Raw genomic sequence first — 22,998 nt, 5'->3', positions numbered from 1 at the left:
TGCTCCAGCCATGTGCGTGTATATTGCCATATTCCAACACTAGGAATGAGTACTTATTTTCTCTCACAACGAGAAACATAGGGGAAAAATCAGCAAAGGTTTAATAAGCTTTTATAGGAATTTCAGAGGGAGAGAGCGGCCATGCATATGGTAGCTCATCATAGCAAAGGTAAATAACCGCATGCAAGAGCGTAAACTTGTTGGTTCACCAGCTTGTGTCCACTGTAAACTCGAGCGACCTTGGGTAATCTTTTGCTAAACTTGTCACAAAACGAACCATACTCCGTAGACTTGATTGTCATCCAAAATATAACCGAACTTTGAAACGGACTCGGATGATTTATGGTAGTACTAACCAACATCATAACGTAATTGTAAGAATAATTTTGTAAAGAAACTTCTAGTTAAAATTTAATATTGTTGTGTTTAGGATTAGTTAAATTTCAGAGGACAAGATGCGTCATTTTCACAACTATCTTAACATTGTCACATTGTAAACTGTGTAAAAGCATTTATATCTCTGAAAAGTTTGCAACATTAAACAAATGTCATTATAGTATACACAGTTGTGTCCTCAGTCAAAGAATAAACAACCACCATCTCACGTCTTACAAATTTTGTTGATATTATTAATACCAAAAATACGTATGGCCAGCTTTAGTAAAAAAATACAACAATAAAGTGTTATTTTTCAGTACTAAATAATTAAATAATGCTGGTTTGTGCAGAAAATATTTTACCTGCTTATAGACAAATGGCGTCTTTAAAAATTGAGCTCACATTTTATATTTTCCAGCAGTCGTATTCTTATCATTAGTTATCGATTAAACATAATAGCGCTAATCCTACATAATTAAACTAATAACTACTAGTAAAAAATCTCAGTAACATGAAGGAAGTGTTACTTAAAATTAAGAAGCTATGACTCTTACCAATTGTTTTGTGTTGTCGAAATTGTAGACTCTAGATGCACATGCCTGTGACGGTTCAAATTATATAGCGAAAGCTTCAGATTCCTTACGAGAGATTTTGGCCCTACGCTCAGGTTTGCCAAAATAATGTTAGCCTGCGATTCACTGCAGTCTCTAATACACTATTATTTCAGAAAAAAATTGACACTTCACGACACATGATTCGGTCACACTACTCAGTTACACACTTCAGTAATATCAATAATGGTATTCGGAAAACAAGTGTTCGCTGACAGCACGTGGAAGAGTTGGAAGGACAACTAGCTGTTTTCAACAATCGATTGGTCAGTCGATTGTTTTTTCCTGCACTCGGTTTCTTCACTCGGTTGCAGTTGTTATATGAATTTTACACTCAGTTTCCGGGTTTGAGCTATTTTATTTACTTTCTCTTTCGGACTTTTCGGTTATCATATCAATTTTTGGTTGGTTTTTAAAATTTAATATCAGAGGCTGCCCTTTACATTTATGTACATATAAATGAACCATCACCTTTTAACACGTTTCGAGAAATATCTATGATCGAAGTTGTAAAGATCGTTTTGGAACACCCTGTATTTTCCTTACTTCTTTATTGAGATAATGAGAAGGCGCCAACAAAAGCCGATCATTTACACCGCGACGTTGCCCAGGTCGCCAGAAAACTGAATACTTTAAATATCATTTGCCTTCTACTCATTGAGCTGTATTAAAACAGTCTTAATTTACGTTCATATTCCTTACTAGAAACGCATACTATGTTTCAACACTAACTCCTCTATAATGCGCTTTCACAAACTCCTATAACTCTCGTGTGTAGTTTATATCTACTGGTCTGTATGTGGCGTGCACCCACTGACGTTGCCAGCACTACAACGTATCTACAGAGTGTATGTGCCTGGGAAAATAATACATATTCACAGTAGCTTCTCAGTATATATGCTCTCTTATGAAATTTGTTATTAACAACCAAACCCAATTCAAAAGTAATAGCAGTGTGCATAACTACAATAGTAGGAGAAAGGATGATGTTCACTATTCAAGATTAGATCTAACTTTGGCACAGAAAGGGGTGAATTATACTGGCACTAAAGTCTTTGGTCACTTACCAAATAGTATCGAAAGTCTGACAGATAACCAACAAGTATTTAAGAAGAAATTAAAAGAATTTCTGAATGACAACTCCTTCTACTCCATAGAGGAATTTTTAGATATAAATTAAGAAAAAAAAATATTTAAAAAATAAAAAAAAATAAAAATAAAAAATAAAGAAAAACAAAAAACACAAAAAAATAAAGTTGTTATATTAACTTAAGTATGTTGTTAAATTAACCTAATTATGTCATGTATTAGAAAATTTGACTCGTTCCACATCATTACAAAATATCGTATTCATGATCCATGGAACTAGTATTCATCTAATCTAATCTAATCTAATCACTCTTTTTATTTCAATGACATCTATAAGAGTATTACAAGCTTAGTGGCACAGTGTGGTGTATTTGTGTGTGTGTGTGTGTGTGTGTGTGTGTGTGTGTGTGTGTGCGTGTGTGTAGGTCATAATGGAACAATATTCATTTTGGTGCAACTAAACAGTCTTCTTAGGTTTACTGTGGAGGGAATGTGTCTCAGCAAATCTATGTCCATTTCTCCCATTACAATTATGTGCTTCTAGTGACACTGAAGTGAACATTGTACCAACAGGGAATGACACCAAGTAAGCACTTCTGGCTCTGTAAACCCATTTACAGGAACATGAATTCTGGTTACCTTTTTTCATTAGGGTTAAATATGTCTAAGACTTTGAGTTCTAAAGTTCAATTACATAGATGCATTAACATCTCCACCATACTTGTCTGGCCTGTCAGCACTTCTAATAAACATATGTCTCTCGAGATGGACTGATACAGAGGATACGCGTAACTTTTGTCATTCTTCAGACAGGAAGATTACATGAAAGTTGAGTTGATGGAAAAGAAGGCTGAATTCTTCAGAATGTGCAGGGAAGGATTGGACATTACAGTTCACTACTATCATCTCTGATGAATGCTTCTGGGCAGCTGTTTGGAATCCATTTTACAAGTCTTCACCTACCTGTGGCAAGGGACAATGACTCACATTCCTGAGAAAAGGCATAATTTGGGGATACCAGAGGTTCATGTGCCTGATGAGATTCTTACTTACAGCCACTGAAGGAAGGAAGATCACAGTTATGGTTCTCTGAAATTACAGAGGTTCAGAAATAGAAGAGGAACACTCATTCTGAGGAGATATTGCTGAGATAATGATGAGCGTGAAACAATTAACTCTTGACCATGAAGCAGTAATATTGAAGGAATAGAAAGAAATTAATGTAATTAGTAGATTTACAGTTCAAAGCAGAAAGGAAAACAGGGATGATTTAAAGGAGCGATGCTGGCACTGGAGAAAAATAAACCTGATACTTGTGGGACCAGCATAGGAAGCTACAATACAGTTATAAATCACTATAGTGACAATGGTTGTAATTTTTATAATGAACAAGGATAACCTAGATGACATGTGAGTAAGGAAGAGAGTGATAATCAAAGTGATACTATTACAAAGAGATAGAGTATTATAATGCAAAAAAATGTTAGTGGCATTAGCAGTAACTGAAATTAAGTAAATGCAATTAAGTATAATATAATAAGAACAAAACAAGAAGGTGCAAGTACATAAAAATTATAGACTTAAATAAATGCAAAATATCATTTAAAATAATATGGGAAGTTACCTTTGTTTGTTAGCAAACAAAGGCAAATAATGTTAAGTTTACAGTTTTGCTCAACTAGTTTTCATGTTATTCAGTTCAATCAAGTTTTTAATTGTCTTTCTTCCATCTGTGGTCTTCATAACTCTTCAACAATTCGGTTTCTATATGCTCTGGAGGTTGAAATGGGATCGGGTATTCTTAAAAACTTCAGCTGGTCATTTCACATGTTCTCTCATCATTAACCCTGCCTTTGCTACTTCTGGTAAAAACTCTGCCCTCTTTCAATATGAGATGAATTTTGTAATTATTGATTGCAGCTGGTACTCTTTGTCCCACTTGATGGTTTCTGTCAATGTTCACCATGCTTACTTTCACACCTAGTATGCAATGCACAGCCTATATGTGCAGGTTGTCAGTGTCTTCCTCCTCGTTTACTGCTGTGCTCTACAAATGCAAGCTATTTCATTTATGATACTGTTCTAGTTTGTCAGTCATAACAGACAATTTATCCTTCCAACTCTCACATCAGCTTTCCATAGTCAGACATGGACATTTTTAAAGCACCAAATTCTATAAAACAGATAATTATTTTGGAATGTTTTTCATTTGGAGTATGGATCTTACCTCAGAGCAGACCACATCTGCTATATCTGGAACTGTAGCCTTACCTTCCACCAAGAGTCCAGCCACTGGATGTGCTACTGTTAGCTTTCCAGTTTGCCATTTTTTTCTACTACAAATATTTCTGGAGCACAGAAAACATAGTTTTGCTGCAAATAATTCTTCTGATACAAAGTTCCACTACCACTAAAAAATAGCATATGAGAAAATATCCTGAATTTTGATACTAATTAGCAAATTAAACTTAGCATGTTTTCTTACAGCCACCATATTGTGTGTATATCTGTGATGAAATGTCTGTCTTAGCATGCGTATCTGGAAAATCAAGGTTCCTTTTTCTTGCCCCATACGCCTTAACCTCTCCCCATACACACCTCTTCCCTCTCTCCCAACTGCCACTCCTTACTCTTGAAAGAAGAAAGGAAAAAGGAATTTTAGATTATTATAGATGAAAGTATTATATGTATTTCTGATGCATCTGTTGGAGTTACTTCAGTGTGGATGTTGGACTTGGTGATCCAATTTATTAACTGTGATTGTATTTATCCAGTTATATGGCATTTCGAGTGCACCAACAGCAACTGTTTCTGGAATTTACACTTAAGTATAACTTAAGAACAGCTCAACAGTTTCTCTCAGTCTTTGGCTTTGATGTAAGCATAAAATCATCAAACAAAGTTCAGTATACATTAAAAAGGAGAACAATGTTACAATAATTTATCAAAATCTTTTTTTTTTATTTTTTTTTTATTTTTTTTTTTATTTTTTTATTTTTTTTTGGAGGTGTAGTATGCTTTCTATTCTTGTTACTTGAGAAGTAATGATGCCTATGAAACTCTCATCATTTAGGATTTGTTTATTTGTTTTTGCCACTGTCTTACCATGTATTCATTACTGAAATTTAATAAAGAAAATATAATGTTTTGGCACATTCAGATAATTTTTCAGCTGGCAAGTAATTTATGCCATTATCAGCAAATGGTAAATATTTATATTATTGTCTTTACCATTTCTTTATACAATACTAACATCCTACAATATGTTCATGTAGGCATTTCATTTGTTTAAAATAAATCTTCACAAGATTTTTTTTAGCTGTTCGTCTCTTTGTATTAAGGTGACATGTCAAATGTCATTCTGTAATTAATTTGTGAATGAAAAATTACTTTCTCAAATAAAAGGTGCCATTGCTCAGACCTGATTTTATTCATTGTTACTGCAACTGGAAATGCTATTATGCTTTAACTTCTTATTATAATGAGCAAAATGAATTAGTTAATTCTACACACTGACAGAATTAGTTATATATGTAACTGCACAAGCAATTAATAATACTAAGACAGTTTGCAAAACTTATTAACTGACCTTGCACTTTAAAGTAAATCTCTTGTGGCTTAAGAAATGATGGTTCAAACTGCAGTGGTTGGCAAAAAATATGAAAACACTGTGTGAAATGAATACTTGAATATAAACGCAGATGCTACCCAAGCCTGCTGGTTGCACTGTTACCATGAAGATCACCTGTCTTCAATATGTTGCAAGTGTCTGTCATGATCACAACAGTGTTCTGTGCAGTTATGAGTGCATTATGTAAGATTTAAGTGACTTAAAACATGGGAAAATTGTTGGTGATCCTATGGTGGTTGCTTCCTTAACTGAGGTAACTGAAGTATTTGATGTTTAAAGACGCACCATATTAAAGGGTTTATACCACATACAGAGAAATCAGAAAGTCATCATGAATAAGTCAAAATGAGGAGAAAAGCGTGTGTTGTGCAATCATGACAGATGGTCTGTGAAGAGGATTTTGATGGAAAATAAAGGGATGATTGCTGCAAAAGTCACTGCAGAACTGAATGCCACAAATGTGAACCCTGTCAGCACTGAAAGAACATGGAGGGAGGTCCATAAGCAGACAGATGCAGGTTGAGTTGGAATTCCAAAACCACACATCAGTGATTACAAATTTGCATAACAGGGAAATGTGGTGCCAAAATCACAAAACATGAACTATAGAATAATGGAAGAAAATCATTTGGTCAGATGAGGCTTGTTGCAGATTGTTTCCAACTTCTGGCTGAGTTTACATCCCATGAGGGAAGCATGGTATCAGTTCAGTGATGATTTGATCAGCCATATGATGGCTGCATTACTGTCAAGGACGTCCATCCCAAGGTAGATTGTTTGTTCCCCATTGGTGATGCCATGTTCCAAGATGACAGGGCCCCTGTTCACACAGCTCACATCATCCAGGCCTGCTTTTGTAGGCACGTGGATGAATTGTTGCATTTCCCCTGGTCACCACAAGCACCACATTTCAATACTACTGAGCCTTCATGGTCTATTTTGGAGAGAAAGGTGCATAATTGTTACCTGATCTTGTCTCTGTTTTGCAGAAGGAATACATAATATTGCTTTGAAATCCATACAGGGTCTATACTGATCCATTTTGAGATGACTAGAACCTGTTCTGAATGCCAACAGTATTCCCACACTGCATTAGGCACGGCAATATGTTGTGTTCTTGGCATTTCCATATATTTGTTCACCCCCTGTATGTCTACTCATTATCTTATATAATTATGAAGTGAAATTTATAAATGAAAGTATTTGGATCTATGAATTGTTACTTGTGATAATGAATATGAATGGGTATTGTTCATGATTGGTTAATTATATATGAAGTAAGTTATTGTAAATTAACTTTTCATTACCTTAATAATCTTCAGCATTCCTTAAACTCTGTAATTCTGTAATAAGATATATGTTACAAATTATTTATGTAGCATTTACAGTTTTTGTATCTAGTATGATGCTGTAATGTATTACATTATTCTCCCTAGCATGTTCAGAATGAACAGAAGTTACAAATATTTTTAAAAAGGTAAAAATGATCAGATTGAAAATATATAGTCTCATCTATCCTAGTGAGTGTAACTTATATAAAAATCTTCAGTTTGTAGCTGGGTGACCTCACATAAAAAGTACAACATTTAAATGGGCATCATTCACATCTTTGTGATGTGGAGCCAGACAGATAGAGATGGTGCTTGAGCCTAGTATCTCCCTTAAACCCATCCAGTGGCACTGGTGGGAAGAAGACCACTCCAGCAGCATCCATATACGTACTATACAGATACTGCCTTGACATTTCCTCAGGAGGTTGTGAAAATGACACTCATCAAAATATACCCATTCATTGAGCTCACCTCATTGGAACTTTATGTAAGATGAACAATGCTTGGAGGACCAAAACTGATTAAAATGAACTGCCAAATTCATTCCATTTGGAGCTGGGAATGAGGGACAGGGAGACTAATGCAAAAATTTAACCATTACTTCCGAATTATTCCAGAATGTCAGAGGAGGTTTAGTAAAAGATGAATATATATATCTTATTCCTTGATGGTTGCATCTTATTAATATTTTACTTTTTTAATCAGAAAAAAGATGATGACATGTCTTTTTCAGTTTAGATGGAAGACATGGTTAAGTGGATTCCCCTTTACAAATGCCAATATGAAAGTCTTGCAATGGACACAGCAGCACTGAACCTTAATATTTATACTGTTCTGGTTAAGTTAAAAATATATACAGTAAGCATTTTCGTTAACAGAAAGTGTGATAATGTTTATAGTCTTATTCAGCCTACTTTATATGATCTCTGGCATAACAAATCATTGAAGGATTTAGAAGTAGAGGAAACCAAGTACATAATGGAAACTTTTTTTTGCTTACAAATATGTGTGGATAGTCACACAAATAATATTGAGTTTTAAATTATCTCTGAGCAGGAGATGTGATATCTTGAAATATGAAACAGTGTGAACTGTACCTGTTACTTAAGCTGCAATGTTTAAAATATAAGACAATAGTAGAAACTGTTTATAATTTGGTGTACCAGTATTAACATTTGCAAATTGTGATTATGAATTAATAAAAAATATATATGGCAAACTAGTGTTTAATGTAATAGTAAAATTATTACTACAGACTATACCTTAATGTAGTTGAGCTCATTTTAGTCAGAAAGTAGTTTTATATAAGACAGAAATCACTAACCAGCTCTATTTACTTAATTTTGTGTGAGTTAATATCTTGAAACATAATTTATTTCTGGCAAGAATATAAACTACTTTCAAAATAATGTATGTTTTCGAGTTCAAGTATGAATAACAGGATATTTTCTGACAGTTACAGGAACTCTATCATATCATAGCAATTAAAATAAAATAAAATTGTTTTTTATTTCTCTGTTGGCAATACCGTGCATGTTATTATGTAACTGATGGATAATTGAAAAATGTTTTAAGTTTCAGTTTCATGAAAATATGATCTTGTACTAAAATAATCTTTATACAATGAATGAGCAGTGTTAAGAGTTCCTCAAAACAGGATTTAATGCAATGTACACAGGTAACATACGAGTAAACAAAACGGACAGCATCAAGCACCTCATTAACATTTGGCTCATACTTAAATACAACATACATTTTCATACATTTTTCTTAAAAACACACACTTTGCTGTACAGTCATACTCATCCACACACCTATATGATTTCATGATATAAAACACATTTTATAACTTTAATTCAGAAATGTGACTCTGAGTCAGTGATGTACATTTCTAGAGTTAACACTTTAATTATATAGTCCATTTTAGTATAACTCCAATCTTATAAGTAACAAAATATTTTAGTACAACATTTTTTCTTTCTTCACTTGAAACTTCAGAGCTGTGCAACTTTACTAAGCATTTCTTATTTTACACATCCTTGTATCACAGTTATCGAAGAAAATAGACATGATAATTAGTGCAGCTCACATTTTAGCCTTTATCTTCTCAGAGCAAGCTGCAAATTTCTAAGTGACTGAATACTGAGAAGGGATAGAACATTGTGGAATATACTTCTCAGCTTCTAAGACAGACTGAAACCAGGCTTATCCATTGTTTGAATCTTCTAGCATGGTAACTCAGGAAGTTTAGCTAGAAGTATTTCTTATATCTAACAGACTCTGTCGATTCACATTATATTGCTGACTGGAAAATAATTAATGAACTTTATTCCATCACAGTAAAACGTGTTTAATTATTATACATGTACCTTATTCTTTGATTCATATATTTCCATGTACATGCACATGCATTAACATATGCATAATCATATCACAGTTATTGAGTAAAATACATATGAGACTGGTTGTAGTTTACATATTTCTAATGAACCTTTCAACACCTCCATCCAAACAATGCAAAGAAAATCATGTGCTCATGAGGAATGCAACATTAATGGCTGCAGTTAACTACTTGTCATCTTGTGTTAAGTAAATATACCTTTTATGTTTACTTTCATTCATGCTAAACTGACAATGACTGTTTAGTGATCAACAGTTTAAACTACTTGCTAATGAATTATGATTTGCAGTGAATATCTACTTTTTTAAAGATCCACAAACTGTAATTGTTCACAAGAAACATACAGTGCATAACAGTTTTTTGTACTGAACATATCAAACTCATGCACTTCATCCTCTGTTGATATAAATGCATAGCTCAGTGGTTAGCATTTAACAATAACATATGCTCTGCCACAAGCATCAAAATAAAACACTGGATTTTCATTATATATATGTTTATGTTTCATGAACAGTAACAACGGAAACAGTCATTTCTACAAATAGTTATATGTCCTTCCTATAAAGCATATTTTACTTCTATCTCAACATTATTTAGTAACATTAAACTTCGGTCTTGTGCAAAATTATTGCATCACTTCAAAAATTTATTCAGAAAACAGAAGCACAAATCCAGCAATCTTAGTGTGATTGCATATCTTGTTGTAGAGGCACAATAATGAGCTAAGACAGCACAGTTGAAGTTATACAAAAGAGAACATTGTGGTTCATATTTTTAGCTACAAGCTGTACTAGTATGTTTATTCACTGTTAAGCAACTATAAAATCACAGAGCACCACAGCACACTACATAAAATAATATGCTTTTTCAATTTGGCAACTTTTTGAAAAATAGGATAAAAATGTATAAAGACCCGCTATATGTGGTGTTCGTTAAATACTGTAATAGCCTATTTGATATACATGTAAAACTTTCACTTCATGACCTCTTTTGAGTGCTGTCCAGTCAGTCAACAAATATTATAAGTTGTGCATATAAATTGTTCACTAAGGTGAATATTATCTTTGGTGACATTGGAAACTAAATGTCTTTTCACAATACTGACTCAATTTGTTTTATTTCTGATGGAGAAGGAGCAGTCTCAATAATTTCTGGCACAACATCTGGCTCATTTTCTTCTTCCACATCCTCATTAATTGGAGTAAGTGCATCAGGGATAGGTGGAGCAGTAGGTGATGCTAGGCAGCGTTTCAGTGATGGTGCCAGGAAGCTGGTCACTGCTGAGACAAGGAAGAATGCAGCGGCCATGTAGAAAGGTATGGCATAGCTCTTGGTTGCATCATATACAGCTCCTGCTAGTGGTGACCCTACAATTGCTGCACCACCTCTGAACAAAATCAAAAGGCCAAAAGCGTTTGTGAGCTTATCAAGCCCCAGAAGATCAACAAGGATGATGGATGTGAGAGATATGTAGCCAGCTGGAAATGAAGAACAAAGTTGTTAACTTAATCTGTAACATACATATGAGAAATTTTTGACAAATGTCTTCATGACTATCAGCTTTCATGAGAGAGCTTATCTAAATATATCTGACTAGTGTTTTCCACACATTATTAGTATGTGTATCTCTCATTTTTAAGAGAATCAAATAAGATTTGTAACAAAACAAATTCTAATTTGATATGGTGACAAGCAGCACCAAACATTCTGTGTAAGATTAGATAAAATTAAATCACATAGGCTGAACAGGAACTGACAGTTGTTTGTATACTCATTAATCACACGAAGGTTCTGCAGATTCCACTATGTACACTCCTGGAAATTGAAATAAGAACACCGTGAATTCATTGTCCCAGGAAGGGGAAACTTTATTGACACATTCCTGGGGTCAGATACATCACATGATCACACTGACAGAACCACAGGCACATAGACACAGGCAACAGAGCATGCACAATGTCGGCACTAGTACAGTGTATATCCACCTTTCGCAGCAATGCAGGATGCTATTCGCCCATGGAGACGATCGTAGAGATGCTGGATGTAGTCCTGTGGAACGGCTTGCCATGCCATTTCCACCTGGCGCCTCAGTTGGACCAGCGTTCGTGCTGGACGTGCAGACCGCGTGAGACGACGCTTCATCCAGTCCCAAACATGCTCAATGGGGGACAGATCCGGAGATCTTACTGGCCAGGGTAGTTGACTTACACCTTCTAGAGCGCGTTGGGTGGCACGGGATACATGCGGACGTGCATTGTCCTGTTGGAACAGCAAGTTCCCTTGCCGGTCTAGGAATGGTAGAACGATGGGTTCGATGACGGTTTGGATGTACCGTGCACTATTCAGTGTCCCCTCGACGATCACCAGTGGTGTACGGCCAGTGTAGGAGATCGCTCCCCACACCATGATGCCGGGAGTTGGCCCTGTGTGCCTCGGTCGTATGCAGTCCTGATTGTGGCGCTCACCTGCACGGCGCCAAACACGCATACGACCATCATTGGCACCAAGGCAGAAGCGACTCTCATCGCTGAAGACGACATGTCTCCATTCGTCCCTCCATTCACGCCTGTCGCGACACCACTGGAGGCGGGCTGTACGATGTTGGGGTGTGAGCGGAAGACGGCCTAACGGTGTGCGGGACCGTAGCCCAGCTTCATGGAGACGGTTGCGAATGGTCCTCGCCGATACCCCAGGAGCAACAGTGTCCCTAATTTGCTGGGAAGTGGCGGTGCGGTCCCCTATGGCACTGCGTAGGATCCTACGGTCTTGGCGTGCATCCGTGCGTCGCTGCGGTCCGGTCCCAGGTCGACGGGCACGTGCACCTTCCGCCGACCACTGGCGACAACATCGATGTGCTGTGGAGACCTCACGCCCCACGTGTTGAGCAATTCGGCGGTACGTCCACCCGGCCTCCCGCATGCCCACTATACGCCCTCGCTCAAAGTCCGTCAACTGCACATACGGTTCACGTCCACGCTGTCGCTGTCGCGGCATGCTACCAGTGTTAAAGACTGCGATGGAGCTCCGTATGCCACGGCAAACTGGCTGACACTGACGGCGGCGGTGCACAAATGCTGCGCAGCTAGCTTCATTCGACAGCCAACAACGCGGTTCCTGGTGTGTCCGCTGTACCGTGCGTGTGATCATTGCTTGTACAGCCCTCTCGCAGTGTCCGGAGCAAGTATGGTGGGTCTGACACACCGGTGTCAATGTGTTCTTTTTTCCATTTCCAGGAGTGTATTTAATTCTTAGTAGTAAAATGTGACACGTGTAGATTTACAATCATTATTATATTTTTACTAGTTATTATTATTATTATTATTATTATCATTATTATTATTACCATTTTGATTTAAGAGTCCTGTTAATCTCACTTTAGGTCAATTAAGACACAGCATCTTACTTGTTATTTTACTTTAGTATTTGAAAAGAAAAAGAACAGAAATGTTGATTTGGGCCCAGCAGAAGGCAACTGGCCAGACTAGTTGTAGCATTAAAGAAAGTAAAATGATATGATAACCAGACGTATATTACATATAAAATAAACATTTCTTTTGTTACTTTTCATTAGTCAGAATTTTATGTAATACTGTCTACTTATGTTTCCTCGGATACTGCATTTTCTGTTCAGAAATAAAAAAATAGCTTGCTTTGGCATTCACACTTTTGTGACAGTCAAACAGTTCCTTTTGTCTTTTATGTGGGGTGTATTTTCTATGTGTAATTTTTGTAATGCGTTAATTAAGTAGTGACATCAACTCACTTGGTATGACTTTCTGGTATTACATAAAATATACAGGGTGTTTCACAAGCCTACTTATCACTTCTATGAGTTGTAGAGGGAAGCAGTAGAGAAAGTTTTGATAAGGAACTCATTTCCAGAAATGTGCTGTTTTTATGTAAAATAAGTTTGAAATTCAGTTAACATTCAAATTTCCCATTTCACAGTACACACACAGCAGACACAATGAGCCTGTGGTGTAGGTAATGTTTTGAATCCTCATCATTAGATCTGTTTCTGGCTGATGAATGACATCCTTTAAAATTTGAGAGTGCAGCACATATATGGAGCACTGCAGTCAACCTTCCTAGCTGCAAACATACCAGCTACCATTATAGTCAGATGAAAATGTTGAGAGATGTCATAATTACAACAGGGACTGACGGCAGTATCCTTTTCTCAGTTTGTGTGTGTACTGTGTAAGTAGGAATGTTGAAAGTGATATTAACTTTAAATTTATCTTATATTCAACCTGTACATTTAAGGAGATGGGATCCTCATCTAAACTTTATCTAATAACTCCCCTCTACAACCTCTAAAAGCTGGTAACAGGAATTGTGAAACGCCCTATATAGTTGATTAGGTTGATTGTTATTAACAGGAAACATATGTAATTTCTCTGTTGGACGGTTTTTCTTCTTATTAAGCAGGAGTTATTTATACAGTTCTTAATACTCTAGGTGAATCAGTGTGATGCTACAGCAAAACTACTGTTGCAACTTTTGTAACTTTTTTTTCATAATTTCCCAATGTTTCTTATCAAACACCTCCACCAAAGTTCATATTTATTTATGTGGAACTGTAACAGCACAGCACAGTGAGTTATATATTTCACAGGGAAAGACTGAAAAACATAAATCTGCATCACTCATGGTTATTTGAACCATCTGAATCCTGCGTCTCCAACTATGTCACCTTCTTTGATGTTTCTTTGCCAGTTTAGGTTTCATCTACATCTACATCTACATTTATACTCCACAAGCCACCCAATGGTGTGTGGCAGAGGGCACTTTACGTGCCACTGTCATTACCTCCCTTTCCTGTTCCAGTCATGTATGGTTCGCGGGAAGAACGACTGTCTGAAAGCCTCCGTGCGCGCTCTAATCTCTCTAATTTTACATTCGTGATCTCCTTGGGAGGTATAAGTAGGGGGAAGCAATATATTCGATACCTCATCCAGAAACGCACCCTCTCGAAACCTGGCGAGCAAGCTACACCGCGATGCAGAGCGCCTCTCTCGCAGAGTCTGCCACTTGAGTTTGTTAAACATCTCCGTAACGCTATCACGGTTACCAAATAACGCTGTGATGAAATGCGCCACTCTTATTTGGATCTTCTCTATCTCCTCCGTCAACCCGATCTGGTACGGATCCCACACTGATGAGCAATACTCAAGTATAGGTCGAACGACTGTTTTGTAAGCCACCTCCTTTGTTGATGGACTACATTTTCTAAGGACTCTCCCAATGAATCTCAACCCGGTACCCGCCTTACCAACAATTAATTTTATGTCATCATTCCACTTCAAATCGTTCCGCACACATACTCCCAGATATTTTACAGAAGTAACTGCTACCAGTGTTTGTTCCGCTATCATATAATCATACAATAAAGGATCCTTCTTTCTATGTATTCGCAATATATTACATTTGTCTATGTTAAGGGTCAGTTGCTACTCCCTGCACCAAGTGCCTATCCGCTGCAGATCTTCCTGCATTTCGCTACAATTTTCTAATGCTGCAACTTCTCTGTATACTACAGCATCATCCGCGAAAAGCCGCATGGAACTTCCGACACTATCTACTAGGTCATTTACATATATTGTGAAAAGCAATGGTCCCATAACACTGCCCTGTGGCACGCCAGAGGTTACTTTAACGTCTGTAGACGTCTCTCCATTGATAACAACATGCTGTGTTCTGTTTGCTAAAAACTCTTCAATCCAGCCACACAGCTGGTCTGATATTCCGTAGGCTCTTACTTTGTTTATCAGGCGACAGTGCGGAACTGTATCGAATGCCTTCCGGAAGTCAAGAAAAATAGCATCTACCTGGGAGCCTGTATCTAATATTTTCTGGGTCTCATGAACAAATAAAGCGAGTTGGGTCCCACACGATCGCTGTTTCCAGAATCCATGTTGATTCCTACATAGTAGATTCTGGGTTTCCAAAAACGACATGATACTCGAGCAAAAAACATGTTCTAAAATTCTACAACAGATCGACGTCAGAGATGTAGGTCTATAGTTTTGCACATCTGCTCGACGACCATTCTTGAAGATTGGGACTACCTGTGCTCTTTTCCAATCATTTGGAACTTTCCGTTCCTCTAGAGACTTGCAGTACACGGCTGTTAGAAGGGGGGGGGGGGGGGGGGCAAGTTCTTTCGCGTACTCTGTGTAGAATCGAATTGGTATCCCATCAGGTCCAGTGGACTTTCCTCTGTTGAGTGATTCCAGTTGCTTTTGTATTCCTTGGACACTTATTTCGATGTCAGCCATTTTTTTGTTTGTGTGAGGATTTAGAGAAGGAACTGCAGTGCGGTCTTCCTCTGTGAAACAGCTTTGGAAAAAGGTGTTTAGTATTTCAGCTTTACGCGTGTCATCCTCTGTTTCAATGCCTTCATCATCCCGGAGTGTCTGGATATGCTGTTTCGGGCCACTTACTGATTTAACATAAGACCAGAACTTCCTAGGATTTTCTGTCAAGTCAGTACATAGAATTTTACTTTCGAATTCACTGAACACTTCACGCATAGCCCTCCTTACGCTAACTTTGACATTGTTTAGCTTCTGTTTGTCTGAGAGGTTTTGGTTGTGTTTAAACTTGGAGTGAAACTCTCTTTGCTTTCGCAGTAGTTTCCTAACTTTTTTGTTGTACCACGGTGGGTTTTTTCCCATCCCTCACAGTTTTACTCAGCACTTACCTGTCTAAAACGCATTTTACGATTGCCTTGAACTTTTTCCATAAACACTCAACATTGTCAGTGTCGGAACAGAAATTTTCGTTTTGATCTGTTAGGTAGTCTGAAATCTGCCTTCTATTACTCTTGCTAAACAGATAAACCTTCCTCCCTTTTTTCATATTCCTATTAACTTCCATATTCAGGGATGCTGCAATGGCCTTATGATCACTGATTCCCTGTTCTGCACATACAGAGTCGAAAATTTCGGGTCTGTTTGTTATCAGTAGGTCCAAGATGTTATCTCCACGAGTCGGTTCTCTGTTTAATTGCTCGAGGTAATTTTCGTTATTAGTTCTTCCATGCACCTACACTTAGCAGATGGGTGTCGCTGTCACAGACTTAAGAAGTGTGTTTCAGGTGATCATCAAGCTTGTATGAATTGTTTTTCCATAGGACAGACAATAGGATGAATTTTAGCCTGTTTCAGCACCGATATACACAAGTGCAGGGCCCTTGGAAAAAAATACTTTTGTCAACAATAAAACATTTAATATGCAATTATCAGCAGCAGAATTGGTAGCAGCATCAGTAGCAGTGGTAGCAGCAGCCAAAACAGCAGCATGAGCAGCAACATGAATTGACACTACACAATACACACTGTTGGCAAATAAATCCTCGATAGGCATCAAGTTACCCAAGTGGTGTCATAATGATAAATTATAGAAAAGATCCATTATGCTATGGCAGAGAAAACTGAGCATGATCTGCATATAAACATGTCTGATGGAGAGTTGTTAACACTAAGTTGCTAGTTATGAAAAGTGCAACACTGAGAAAGATAGTGTATAACAAAATTTTACTTATTGTTTATAAACAGAATATTAGAAAAAATACATGATTAAATGTGTAGGTGATCTGGAAGTATAAAGGATCAAAAAATTAGTGCACAGAACTGACACCATTGCCAGCAACAATGAATCTGATCCAGGTGAGCATCATGGGCACTGTGTCAAAGTGAAATACGGGTATGTCACTCCGTGCTGTTTTAAATCACTGCCAGTGTTCATCAATTATATTGGCTGGCTAGTCTGTCTCTTGGCAACCCAGCACCAGATATTATCAATAGATAAGACACCTTGAGAATCTGCTGGCCAGATCAAGAGTCAGACGCCCTCATTATTGATGTAGGTCAGGATATCTGTATGACTCATTAAATGTATCCCACTGATATATTAAGAATATTTTTTTGCTGTTTTCATTATTTTCTGTGTGACAAATGTTTGTTCAAATGATGCTTGACTTTCTTATCATTTCATACTCTTTTCTCCCATGTCTACATTTTGTCATGCATTTATTTTGACCTTAATCTTTCTCTATCCTCTCCAACTTTCCCAAGCTATTTCCAAACTTTGTCTTGCACTTTTTCATGCTTGCTTTGCTTTCACCCTGTGACTGCTGTCTTTTTATTTCAGTATCTTTCTGTGTGTCAGACACTTTTTCATTTTTAACCATTTTTTACAATTATATTTCTGACTGTCAATATTTATGTGTGAACCATTCATTTTTCTTTTATTTTTACAGTTTTGAATATAGATTATGTCATGAATATTTCTTTCCTTTTCCTCAGTTACAACACTTATATGGTTCATGGTATTTTTCACTGTATTTCCTTAGCTTCACCTTCCAGGGTTTGTTTCATGTAAATGATGCATTTTAAGTGTTACAGTTTGCCTGTATCTGTATTAAATATAACAAGATAAATATTTTTTATAATTAACAATAGCAGTAATAATCATTTTAGTAGTCTTTCAATGCTAATACTTACAGACAGCAAGACCAAAAAATATTGCCATTGCAACATATGCTGCATAGGTATGACAGAAAGGTGTGGCAGCAACAGCAAATGTGCATACAACAAGGCAAATATTATTCAGCAGCAAAGAGTCCATCCAAGGAAAATCAGCTAGATAGCCACATGCCACTCTCCCCACGGTGTTAGTAATACCAATAATTGACAAGAGAAATGATGCTGAGCTGGAATCAGTTCCCTGGAAAAAGAAGAAAAAGGAATACGTGAACATGAAAGTGTTGGTAATATTGAGTTTGCAGTTAAGTTTTGCACAGGAGTATTACAGCTAAAATAGGAATTATAAACAAAATAATGAATCTGAGAAATATTTTTCTTTGGTGGGTAGTAATTTACATTTTGAGACAGATTTGCCATTTTTTGTTTTCTATAATGGATGAGCTGTCATGTAAGGCCACTTTAAGGACCTGAAGAATAAATATTACTAATAAAGTAAGAGCACATCAGACCTCAGCCACAATTTGGCATTGAAATAAATCAAATAGTGACAACAAAAATGTGTCCTGGACTGTATCTCAAACCCAGATATCCCAATTTATGAGACCTTTTGTCTTAACTGCCATTGTGATGGGAACAACTCATGCGGGCCTGAAGAAAAAGAAGGGACAACAGTAGGTAGTGTCAAGTGTCTCCTCCCTCCTGTCTCAAGACAGACTCCAGTAGATTCTCAGTCAGGTAACAGCAGTAATAGAATGAAAAAGCCGGAGGAAGGTATCTCGTTCTTTCATCAAAATATAAGGGCCTCTCAAACAAAACAGATCAACTTCTTATTAACATTAATGAAAAGGATAGTACAAATAATGCTCAGATTTTGTGCTTAACTGAGCACAATGTTACTTGTCATCTATAGTAAGTTATAGTTTAGTAACATACTACTGTAGGGAAAGTAAAGACAAAGGTGGAGTAGCAATTTATGTTAAGGATAGTGTAGCATACAAAGCTATAGATATCAAGAAATATTGTGTGGAACAACAATTTTAGGCATGTGCAACAGAAATAATAACTAAATTCTACACAATAATAGTGTTGGCTGTCTACAGGGCTCCTTCAGGTGACATAAAAACTTTTCTACATTTCATTGAACTCCTTCTGTCAGGGATAGTTTCAAAATCAAAGGTTATTGTACTTTTAGGTGATTTCAGTATAAACTTTATGAGAGAAAATAAGAATAAAATTGACTTTGAGATTGTGATGACCTTACATAATCTGATATCAGTAATAAACTTCCCAACAAGAATTACATCTGAGTCCCAAACTCTGATAGACAACATTTTTTTAGATGTGAGCAGACATCAGGATTATACTGTCAGGCAGGTTATAAGTGGGCTTTCAAATCATGACGAACAAATTCTCATTCTTTATGATGTTAATCTGTTCAAAAAACAATTTCCTCAATGGAAATTCATAAGAGTAATGAATGAAAAGACAAAAGAAACTTTCAACCATAGGTCGCATCAAATGGATTGGTCTTTAGTATGTAGCCATGATAATTTTGATACTAAATTTAACTGTTTTATAAATGAATTCTGTGCTCTTTTTGAAGAAATATTTCCCAAGAAATGGGTCAGAAACAGTGCTTCCAATTCTGTAAGTAAGCCTTGGATTACAAAAGGTATAAAACAGTAATGTAAAACCAAAAGGGAAACTTATGCTGCAATAAGATTATGTAAAGATGTAGAAAAATGGGAACACTATAGATTATACTGTAAAATTTTAAAGAAACTAATACAGAAATCAAAAGCCCTTTATTATGAGAAGAAAACAGATAAGTGTAACAATAAAATAAAAACAATTTAGAACATTTTAAAAAAAGAAACAGGATGAGATACAACAAGCAAAGAAGATGTAAATAAAATCAGATATGAAGGTACCCTAGTAGATAACCCCAAAAGTGTGGCTGAGATTTTTAATAAACACTTCTTATCAGTAACTCAACAGATTGGTTGGAAGCGCAATGTTGATGAAGCTGTAACTCTTTGTTAAGCAGTATATTCAAACACAATTTCAGAAATGCACCTTAATCCTGTCACTGTAGAAGAAATTCAAAAAATCATCATGTCTCTAAAAAGTAAGAACTCTGCAGGGGTTGATAATATATCTAGTAATTTATTGAAATTACGATGAAATCCCAGTCTGCGTAATTAAAGATTGTATAGACTCCATAAAGGGCCCATTAACAGACATAATTAATGAATCTTTCGAATCTGGATACTTTCCGGAGTACCTAAAACAAGCAAAAGTTATACCTATCCTTAAAAACGGAGATGTGGAAAATGTAGAGAACTACAGGCCGATCTCTATACTGTCTATCATTTCTAAAATAATAGAAATACTAGTCAAAAAGAGACTGCTAAATTACCTGAATAAATATAATCTTCTTTCCAATGACCAATTTGGTTTTAGGCCCGGAAAAGGCACACAATATGCTATAGCACAGTTCACTAAAGTAATTTTAGAAGCACTGGACAAAGGTGAAAATGTAAGTGGTATCTTTTTAGACTTGTCCAAGGCCTTTGATACAGTTGACCACAAAATCTTACTTCATAAATTAGGGCAAATAGGAATAAGAGGTGTGACAAAGAAGTGGTTCAAATCATACTTGGAAAACAGAGTTCAACGAGTTGAGATATCACAAGTTTCAAACAATTCCCTTATAAAACACCTGTCTGACCCAGAAAATGTGAATATAGGCGTCCCACAGGGAAGTGTATTAGGCCCAATATTGTTTCTTATATACATTAACGACTTCCCACAAAGTATCAGACATGGCGAAAAAATACTTTTTGCTGATGACAGCAACATAGTAATAACAGGTGAAAATCCAACACAACTGTCAGAAAGAGCAAACGAGGCTCTCAATGATGTCCACAACTGGTCATTAAAAAATAAAGTAACCCTAAATGTAAAGAAAACTAACTATATTACCTTCCAATTGAACAAAAAACACAATGCCACTAGAATAAAAGTTAATAATAATGAATTAGAATGTGTAACAAGTACCAAATTCTTAGGGATGAATGTAGACAGACAACTGAAATGGACAAACCATGTCAACATTTTGGCAAAGAAATTATCCACAGCATGCTATGCTCTTAGAATCCTTGCACCGGTATGCAATAATACCTGTCTTAAAATAACATATTACGGATATCTACACTCAGTCCTCAGCTATGGGATCATGTTTTGGGGAACAAGTGCCAGTAACATACAAACTGCGTTCAAAGTACAAAAAAGGGCCATAAGGATAATAACAAATAGCAACAACAGGGCCCACTGTCTAGAATTATTTAGAAAGCTAGGAATTCTAACTGTTTCTTGTGAGTATATCTTTCAGAACTTAATGTTCATTAAGAAAAATCTCAACATGTACAACACAAACAGCCTAATACATGACCACGAAACAAGAGCTTGTCACCACCTCCATCTAGATAGAAAGAACAAGGCAAAGACGCAAAAAAGTATATTTTATAATGGGATAAAACTGTATAACAAATTACCACAAGAAATTAAAGAAACAAATGAGCCCCTCACTTTCAGACAAAAGCTTAAAACCTTTTTAGTAAGTAAAAGTTGTTATACTGTAAAAGAATATTTAACATAGATGTAGATTATTAGCAACATATGACATTATCACCAAAATATTATGTAATTTTAAATATGTGTATGACTAGTTATAAAAACTACACAAAATATGAGAAACCTGTTTAACTGTAAATGTATGTGTGCTCATGTGTTGTAATCTGATGACATCCATACAATATTTATTGTTCCACGGATGAATAAATAAATAAATAAAAATAAATTAATATTCTTGCGTGTGGTATGGGACAGTCTCTGTCATATTTTCAATGCTTCCCTTCAGAAAGGTGTTGTTCCCAGTAGACTTAAGTATGCCATTGTGAAGCCCCTGTACAAAAATGGCGATAAAGCTGAACTAACTAACTATCGACCTATCTTTTTGCTGACAGCTTTCTCCAAAATTTTAGAAAAGCTAATACATGTAAGAATTACTGATCATCTCACGAAGAATGGAGTTCTCAGCAAGAGCCAATTTGGCTTTCAAAAGGGCCGTTCAACAGAAGACGCAGTCTATGCACTTGCAAATGAAGTCCTAGAAACCCTTAATGAAAAAATGCTAGCACTTGGTATCTTCTGTAATTTATCCAAAGCATTTGATTGTGTTGATCACCAGATTCTCTTGCAAAAAGCAAAATTAGTAGGAATATGTGGTGTTGCAGGCAATTGGCTACAGTCCAAGACAGAAAACAAAAGGTTGTCTTGAATAGCTCAGGTGGAGTATGTGATGTTTCCTCACATTCTGACCCTAGTTCCATTATATGTGGAGTGTCTCAGGGCCCCTATTATTCCTGGTTTTTATAAATGATCTACCATCATGTACAAGCCTGACATGTAAGTTTACATTATTTGCAGATGATACCACAATTTTTATGAGCAGTAGAATGGATAGTAATCTTGAGGAACTCAGTAATCACATACTTTCATATGTGGTTACTTGGTTCAAGGTGAATGGTCTCTCATTAAATTCCAGTAAGACCAGCTTTATTCAGTTCTGTACAAAAACAGAAAAAGAGAGAGAGATAAGTGTGGCATGTGGTAATCAGCCAATAGAAAGAATAGAAACAACAAAATTTTTGGAGTGCACATTGACAAGAAAATGAACTGGTCTTCACGTATTATAGATCTCTGTAAGAGGTTTAGCTCTGCTACATATGCTCTATGGGTTGTCTCTACATATGTTGAACCTAACACTGGAAAAGTGGCATACTGTGGCTATTTTCACTCACTCGTTGAATACGGCATTATTTTTTAGGGCAACCAGCCATTAGCAAGGAAAGTGTTCTTTGCACAGAAGTGAGCTTTAAGAATTATATGTGGATTGTGTCCAAGAGACTTGTGTAGAAATAACTTTCAAAAACTTAAAATATACACAACTACATGCCAATATATTTTTTCTCTCATGTGTTTTGTCTGTAAAAATATAGAA

At 36.3% G+C, this 22,998-nt stretch overlaps 1 protein-coding gene across 2 annotated transcripts in view; it reads right to left on the bottom strand.

The window, feature by feature from the left end:
• Positions 1-8,677: 8,677 nt before the first annotated feature.
• Positions 8,678-22,998, bottom strand: part of LOC126469675 (monocarboxylate transporter 3) — a 442,163-nt gene continuing 427,842 nt past the window's right edge. For both annotated transcript variants that reach the window (XM_050096825.1, XM_050096826.1), the window contains exons 8-9: positions 17,952-18,174; positions 8,678-10,919 (exon numbers count right to left, since the gene is read on the bottom strand). In XM_050096825.1, coding sequence (XP_049952782.1) covers positions 10,534-10,919; positions 17,952-18,174 — 609 coding nt within the window. In that variant the 3' untranslated portion in view covers positions 8,678-10,533. The remainder of the gene's footprint in view (positions 10,920-17,951; positions 18,175-22,998) is intronic.

The sequence above is a fragment of the Schistocerca serialis genome, chromosome 3 (genome assembly GCF_023864345.2).
Source record: "Schistocerca serialis cubense isolate TAMUIC-IGC-003099 chromosome 3, iqSchSeri2.2, whole genome shotgun sequence".
Taxonomy (NCBI): domain Eukaryota; kingdom Metazoa; phylum Arthropoda; class Insecta; order Orthoptera; family Acrididae; genus Schistocerca; species Schistocerca serialis.
The sequence above is the reverse complement of the archived record's forward strand: the minus strand, read 5'-3'. Positions and strand labels throughout refer to the sequence as shown.